At 40.7% G+C, this 8,381-nt stretch overlaps 1 protein-coding gene across 1 annotated transcript in view; it reads right to left on the reverse strand.

Moving 5' to 3' along the window:
* Nucleotides 1–8,381, reverse strand: part of LRRC2 (leucine rich repeat containing 2) — a 40,706-nt gene that overhangs the window by 8,940 nt on the left and 23,385 nt on the right. The window contains exons 4-5 of the mRNA XM_008071223.1: nt 5,605–5,741; nt 710–855 (exon numbers count right to left, since the gene is read on the reverse strand). Of these exons, the coding sequence (XP_008069414.1) occupies nt 710–855; nt 5,605–5,741 (283 nt within the window). The remainder of the gene's footprint in view (nt 1–709; nt 856–5,604; nt 5,742–8,381) is intronic.

Here is an 8,381-nt window from a genome sequence, read left to right on the forward strand (position 1 = left end):
GTCTCATCAAGTTGCCCAGGCGGGTCTCAAACCCGCGGGCTCAGGCAATCCACTCACCTCAGCCTCCCAAAGCGCTGGGATTACAGGCTGAGCCACCAAGCCGGATGATTATAGATTTCAAGAGGCCAGAGGTTGTGTTTATTCACCACTTTAAACCCATCCCACTTTCCAGGACTGCCATACAAGAGCCTATTAATATTCTAAATGAATGGATGAATAAGTAAATCTTACATGATTCAGTGTAATGATTATTTTTTTAAAACCTGAAATTGCTACAAGAATTTGAAAACCCTGCTAAGCATATCCATTTTGTTTGAAGTATTATGTATAATAATTCAATAAATTAAACTAATAAAAATTGTCCTCAGTGACATTCTAAACATAGAATGATATGTTTCTATTTTATACATCATAAATTTACTTTTCTACTTCTGTGGCAATAAAAGAAAGTTAATGGTGCCCTCTATGGAAGACTGAGGCAAATTAAAGTTCACCAAGACAACAAAGATATGTCCAAATGCATATATACATGTGTATTTATCATGATGCAGACTGGAAGTTGTCTTATTCTATAATTTCCTAGGAACCATAAACTGGGAAATTAGTTAATTTTAATGAACATTCATGTGTTATGCATGTTTAAAATGTTAACAGTGTTTTAGCATTAGTAACTAATTCACACACCTCACCTTAGAATGGAAGTAGCTACCTGTCTATATCTTGTGGCAAGTCAGTCAGGCTATTGTTGCTGATATCCAACCACTGCAAATTAGACATCCGCAGGACACAGATCGGGACACTGGAAAACTTGTTTGCTGAGATATCTACAAATGTAACTTGCTTCAAATTACTTAACTAGAAAAGAATGACAAAATATTCCAGTCACTTTTACAAGAGAGGGAATTAAGTTCAACTAATAATTTTAGAGTAGATTCGTGTTTCTTCCCCAAAGGCATTTCTATGAATATATGAAAATAGATGAATATAGCATGCATTTTGGAGTGCTACTATGTATCATTCACTGCGTACACACTGGGAAAGTTAAGATAAATAGTACACTGTGGCTGCCCTCCAAGAGTTAACACTTTCCTCAAAAAGTAATGCATAAAGAAGAACAAAACGGGCCAGGTGCGGTGGCTCAAGCCTGTAATCCCAGCATTTTGGGAGGCTGAGGCAAGAGGATGGCCTGAGTCCAGGGGTTTGAAACCAGCCTGGGCAACTTGGTGAAACCTCATCTCTACAATAAATCAAAAAGTTAGCCAGGCATGGTGGCGTGTGCCTGTAGTTCCAGCTACTTGGTAAACTGAGGCAAAAGTATCCCCCAAGCCCAGCAGGTCAAGGCTGCAGTGACTGTGAGAGCATGCCACTGCACTCTAGCCTAGGCGACAGAGTGAGGTTCAAAAAAAAGAGAAAATATCTGTGCTATGACAAAAAACAAAGTGGGACAAAGATTAAATGAATCAACAGAAATTCTCAATAAGCAAATAGGCATTGCAAACAAATAAATGAGAATTCTGGAGTTGAAGAGCAGAAAAACTGAAATGAAAAATTCACTAGAGGAACATCAAGGCAGATTCAAAATGGCGGAAGAAAGAAACAGTGAACTTAAAGATAACTCAACTGAAATTATCCAGTCTGAAGAACAGAGAGAAAAAAAATAGAAGAAAAATGAACAAAGCCTCAGAGACCTGTAAGATAGTATCAAGCATACAAACATACACATAGTGGGAGTACCAGAGATGAGACAAGAGAGGAGCAGGAAAAAAATGTGAAGCAATAATGGCTGAGATTTCCTAAATTTGATGAAAAACTTAATCTATGCATCTAAGATGCTCAATGAACGTGTAGTATGATAAAGAAAGACATCCACACCTAGACAAATCATAAGTGCAGGAGAACATTGATATGATTAGCAGCTGATTTCTCTTCAGAAACAACAGAGGACAGAGTAAGTGGAATGACCTGTTTATAATGCTGAAAGAAAAAAAAATCCATCCACCAAGAATTCTACATCCAGGAAAAAAACATCCTTCAAAAATGGATGTGAGCCGGGGCTCGGTGGCTCAGCCTGTAATCCCACGCCTTGGGAGGCTGAGGTGAGTGGATTGCCTGAGCCCGTGGGTTCAAGACCCCCCTGGGCAACTTGGTGAGACCTCATCTCCACAATAAATCAAAAAAAAATTAGGTGGGTGTGGTAGCGCGTGCCTGTAATTCCAGCTACTTGGAAGGCTGAGGCGGAAGAATAGCCGGAGCCCAGCAGGTCGAGGCTGTGGTGGCTGGGAGAGACACTGCACTCCAGTCTGGGCGATGGAATGAGACTCCAACTCAAAAAAAAAAAAAAAAATGGATGTGAAATAAAGTCACTCTCAGATAATCAAAGACTAACAGAATGTGCTGCTAACAACACCTTACAAGAAATACTAAAGGAAGTCCTTCAAGCTTAAAGGAAATGACACTAGAGGGTAACTACAGGCCACAGGCAGAAATAAAAAGCACAGGAAATAGTAAATATGTAGGCTAACATAAAAGACTCTGTAAGTCTTCTTTTTTATTTCTTCTAAGTTGCTTAGAAGACATAAAATTATAATAAGCAATAATTATGGCATTGTATTTTTTGGTTTATAACCTATGCAGATGCAATATATGGATAATAGTAATACAAAGGATGGAAAGAATGAAGCAACGTTGGAGGAAAATTTTTATATTTTACCAGGATTAAGTCAACATTAATCTGAAGTAGACTGTGATAAATTAGGAAGCATATTATTATCTCTAGAATAAGCACACACAAAAATAAAAACAAAAAAATTTAAAAACTGAATTAGTAATTTAAAATCTTTTATAAAGAAAACCTCAGCTGGGTGCAGTGGCTCACACCTATAATCCCAGCACTTTGGGAGGGCGAGGTAAGAGGATTGCCGGAATTCATGGGTTCTAGACCAGCGTGGGCAACTTGGTGAGACCTCATCTCTACAATAAATCAAAAAATTAGCTAGGCATGGTGGCACACGCCTGTAGTTCCAGCTACTCAGGAGGCTGAGGCAGAAGGATCACCTGAGCCCAGCAGGTCGAGGCTGCGGTGGCCGTGTGTGTGCCACTGCACTCCAGCCTGGATGACAGAGTGAGACTCCAACTCAAAAAAAGAAAAGAAAAGAAAAGTTCAGACCAGATATCTCATTGATAAATTCAAATGCTCAAAGTAAATAATACTAATCCTTCACAAACTCTTTCAGAAAATAGAGAAGGGAACACTTACCAACTCATTCTATGAGACCAGTATTGCCCGGATACCAAACCTGACAAATATATCACTAGTAAAGAAATTACAGACCAATATCCCTTGTGAATACAGACACAAAAATCTTTAACAAAAGTTTAGCAAACCAAGTAAAAGGAACAAACTACTGGCACAGGCTACAACACAAATGAAGAACTCAAAAACATCATGCTACATGAAAGAAGTCAGATTCAGAAGATACTTGTATGATTCCATTTATAGGAAATTTCCAGAAAAGACAAATTTATAGAGATATAAAACAAATTTGTGGTTGCCTGTGCTGGGAGTAGGAATGGGGATTAACAGCAAGTGGGCAAGAGAGAATCGGTGAAGAGGTGATGGAAATAGGCTAAATGCGAATTGCAGTAAATTGCACACTTATAATGTCAATTTTAGGAGTATGTAGATTACACTTCAATAAAGGGAGAGAAGGTAGAAGAAGGGACAGACAGACCACCTAGGAGGCCGCCGCCCCAGTCTAGGCAACACTGGCTTGACTAGGGTGGTAGTACAAAGGTAATGAGTAATATAGCCAGATACAGAATATTCAGGCAGTGCAAAAAAAGTGCCCACACAATATAAACAATGCTATCTATGTATTACTTTTTGAAGTTGAGTGGAATTATGGTAGCAATGTGTAGTATGGTATTCACTCAACCGTGCTTCTGTCATTTTCTTTGACTGTCCTACCTGTCCTAGTGGTGATGCATTTATTTAATTAACACCATCTTTTGAGAGAACATCATACTTAAGATGTGTACTGAAGGGCATGCCTAACAGGATTTGTTATGGATGGGATATAGGATGTGGGAGCAAGAGAGGTCAAGGATAACTTGACTCACTTCTAGTCTTAACATCTGAGTGAGGACTGAGTCACTTCCTCAGCTGAGAATGATTGGGAGATCAGTGGATCTGGGCAGGGAATCATGACCCCTGGCTGTGCACCCTCACCAGGATCCCTATTTGGCATTTCCTGTGGGTGAAATGAGTGCTAATATTCTAGAAGCAGCGACTTCCTCTCACCCAGTAGTGTTCAGGAAAGAAAAAACACCACTTCTAGGACTACAATCCCATGCTTTGTCTGGACCTCACCAGCAATCACCATTTTTAGCCCATTCATGACCTGTAGGATTGTGAGAGCCTTATCTCCCTTCAGCACAAGAAGCTTGTTGAGTTTTACCTGGCAAAAAAAGTGTCCACTTTTATCTGTTCCATTACCAGAAAATGATTTAAAATCATTTCTCCATGAATACAGACAGAAAGAAATTAGTGAATATTTTAAAATTAGTGGATTTCTTAAATCTTATCTGTTGGACCTCTTAGTCATCCATGACTTCTGCTATGAATATATTAAAAAATTTTACCCCTGCATTTATTTTCAACTTCATCATTGTGGATAAAGAGACCAAACTCTGTATTATAGACAACAGGCATTATATATTTCATTCATCAACAGACATTACATAAAAATATCTTCAGCCAGGTGCCATGGCTGACACCTATAATCCAAGTATTTTGGGAGGTCAGTGCAGGAGGATCACCTGAGCCCAGGAATTTGAGACTAGCCTGGGCAACATAGCAAGACCTCATCTTTATAAAAAATAAAAAATAACGAGCCAGGTGTAGCAGTGTGCACTCTCCAGCTACTTGGGAGGCTGAGATGAAAGGATCATTTGAGCCCAGGAGGTTGAGGCAGCAGTGAGCCATAATCATGCCACCACACTCCAGTCTGGGCAATAGAGCAAGAACCCAACTAAAAAAAAATAAAAAACTTGTGTGAAAATAGGATGTTTTGCTCAGTTTTCTTTTGATAGCATCTCTGAACTTAAATTCAGGTCCTGGCCTGGTATAAAGTATTTTTAAAGACCTTGTAATAGCTTGTATAGGGTGACTGAAATGTCAGGAAAGGCTCAATTTCATCTTTCTTTCTTTTTTTTTTTTTTTTTTTTTTGAGTTGGAGTCTCACTCTGCCATCCAGACTGGAGTGCAGTGGCCGCTCCCGGCCACTGCAGCCTCGACTTGCTGGGCTCTGGCGATCCTTCCATCTCAGCCTTCCAAATAGCTGGAACTACAGGCGCGCGCTACCACGCCTGGCTGATTTTTTGATTTATGGTAGAGATAAGGTCTCGCCAAGTTGCCCAGGTGGGTCTCGAATCTGTGAGCTCAGGCAATCCACTCACCTCAGCCTCCCAAAGTGCTGGGATTACAGGCTGAGTCACCAAGCCTGGTTCAATTTCATCTTTCAAAACTTCTTCTCGTATTATAGAACACACCATGTTATAAATCAAACAAAAGTAAATCATAGTGCAGAAATGTTTATTTCTTACTTCAAAGGGCAGCTCAGTTAATTCGAGATTTCCAGAACAATCCAGTCTCTCTAGGTTTTCACAGTCTCCCAGTTCTGGAGGAATGCTCTTCAGATGATTGAAACTCACATTGAGTTCTTTCAGGTTCTTCAAACAACCTGTCATCAGAAAAAGTTAATATTCATTGATTAGGTAAGGTCTTTTAAGAACAAAAATTAAAACTAAGAGGTAATTGAATAAATAATGATGAGGAAGGCACTAAACATAATTTTGTATTTATCTTTTTTTTTTTTTTTTTTTTTGAGTTGGAGTCTCACTCTGTCACCCAGACTGGAGTGCAGTGGCCGCTCCCGGCCATCACAGCCTTGACCTGCTAGGCTCCGGCCATCCTTCCACCTCAGCCTTCCAAGTAGCTGGAACTACAGGTACGCGCTACCACGCCCGGCTCATTTTGATTTATTGTAGAGATGAGGTCTCGCCAAGTTGCCCAGCCGGGTCTCGAACCCGCGGGCTCAGGCAATCCACTCACCTCAGCCTCCCAAAGGCGCGGGATTACAGGCTGAGCCACCGAGCCCGGCTTGCATTTGTCTTTTAAACACTTTTTTTTGAGATGGAGTCTTGCTATGCTGCCCAGGGAGGTCTCAAATTCCTGGCCTCAAGTGATCCTCCCACCTTGTCCTCCCAAAGTGTTAAAATCACAGGCACGAGCCACCACTCCTGGCCTCTTAAGTAGTCTTTATTAAATGTCTGCTCATTTTTGTCCTGCACTTTGGTCCTTGATAATCATAGCTTTTTTTTTTTTCTTACTCTTTAATTGTTTAATCTTTTGTGAAACTATAGAACTATAGGCAAGGCAAGCTCAGGGAATGTGTCCTTCACATAGCCTGGGTTGGGCCCAGCATCCACAGAGTGCAAGCTCCTTTGAAATTACATGATGAATTAAATAACAGGTGATAACTTTGAAGAACGGTTCATCTTCTAGGAAACACACTGACCAACTGATAGGCAGAGTCTACTGGTAGGCTCTAGCAAGAAGTGAGCTAGGTACTGAAATATGCACAAAGCTCTATGTACATGGTCAATGATAAAAACAAGTAGATTATTTACCGATTACATGTAAGTTACCACTTACCTTTGGCTTCATATTTGCATTGATTTAATTATGATATATCATGCTTCCTAAAAAAATAAATCTCTTTCACAGGAAGAATGTGAACATACTAAGAATAACAAGCAATCATTGAATTGACTAGGAAATACTGTATCTCAACAAAAAGAAATACTGTATCTCAATTCTGACTTTTTTTTTATGTTGGGGTTCTCACTCTGTCACCCAGATTGGAGTGCAGTGGCACTATTACTACTCATCAAAGTCTTAATCTCCTGGGCTAAGGTGATCCTTCTACCTCAGCCTCCCAAGTAGCTGGGACTACAGGCAAACACCATCACATGCAGCTAATTTTTTTTTTATAAAGATGAAGTCTTGCTATGTTGTCCAGGCTGGTCTTGAACCCTAGGAGTCCTGAGCTTGCAGGCAAAACTGGAGAGAAAGGATCTGACAGAGAGCAATCAGGGATGGGCAGGAAGATGAAGGGGCAAGCATAGAGGCTGGCCGGTGAGCAAGGACAGGCTGTGCCATTGGTCTTTGATTGAAAAACCAGGCACAGAACCAGAGAAGCCAAACTCCTACAGCTGCAAGGAGCAAAGAGAAAAAGGTCAGTAGCACCTCAAAGAGAGGGTGACTGTGGCAGAAGGGGCCAGGAGTGCAGGTTTCGGGGGCTCCCCTCACACTTTATTTCTTCTGATCCCTATAATAACACTTTGAGGTAGGCCATGTGACGATACTCATTTTATTAATGAAGAAAGAAACTTCCAGTGTTAGGCTCTTAAGATAAAGAGCTGGTGTGAAATCCAGGCCAAACTGATACAAAGCTCTGAAAGTTTGGTGGGAAAAAAAATGTAGGACTCAAGGGAGCACCAGGACTTAAGTCATCACAGATCTACATTTACCAACTGCTTATTACGGACCAGGCAGGGGTCCAAGTGCTCTGTCAGTTTTAATCTTTTCAACAGCTCCACTAGAGAAGCACCATCAAGATCACTGTTTTACAGGAAGCTAAGGCACAGGGGGCTATTTTTGTGCTGTTTTGCAAAGGTTGTGTTATTTGTCCTCATCCTGCTGTATAATGGTATCTGCTAAACTCATCGAGGGTAGGCTCCATGTTTTATCATTTTTCAGAATCTTCCACAGTACCCAGCCTAATACAGAGCATTGACCCGGCAATTTTTCTCCCACTTATTTTACATATCTGGTGAACATTATCTTTGAGCATCATGACCCTAGGTTCTAGAAATAACAGTTTTTCAGTGTGATAAGGGTTCAACATTACAGAATCTAAAACAAAACTTACAAGTCTTATGCCTCCGACCTGTCATATTTTTAAATAATTGAGTAGCCTATTCTTTCCTGAAGTGCCTCCAGGATCTTTTCCAAGTGAAATGAAAGCACCTACCTACCACCTACCCCCTGTTCTCTCAGGATCCTCAGACCTAATCTTCAGGAAGGAGAATATAATCCAGTTGGGCACGGTTAATTGTCTAGAGGTTCATTGTTTCTAGAGGTCAAGGAACAGATTAAGAAATTACCACACCATAGTATGGACTCGGTGGCTCAGCCTGTAATCCTGCGCTTTGGGAGGGTGAGGTGAGTGGATTACCTGAGCCCGCAGGTTCAAGACCGCCTGGGCAACTTGGTGAGACCTCATCTCTACAATAAATAAAAAATTAGTCAGGCGTGG

This window comes from Carlito syrichta, unplaced genomic scaffold (assembly GCF_000164805.1).
Source record: "Carlito syrichta isolate Samal-C Ts95f unplaced genomic scaffold, Tarsius_syrichta-2.0.1 Scaffold314220, whole genome shotgun sequence".
Taxonomy (NCBI): Eukaryota; Metazoa; Chordata; class Mammalia; order Primates; family Tarsiidae; genus Carlito; species Carlito syrichta.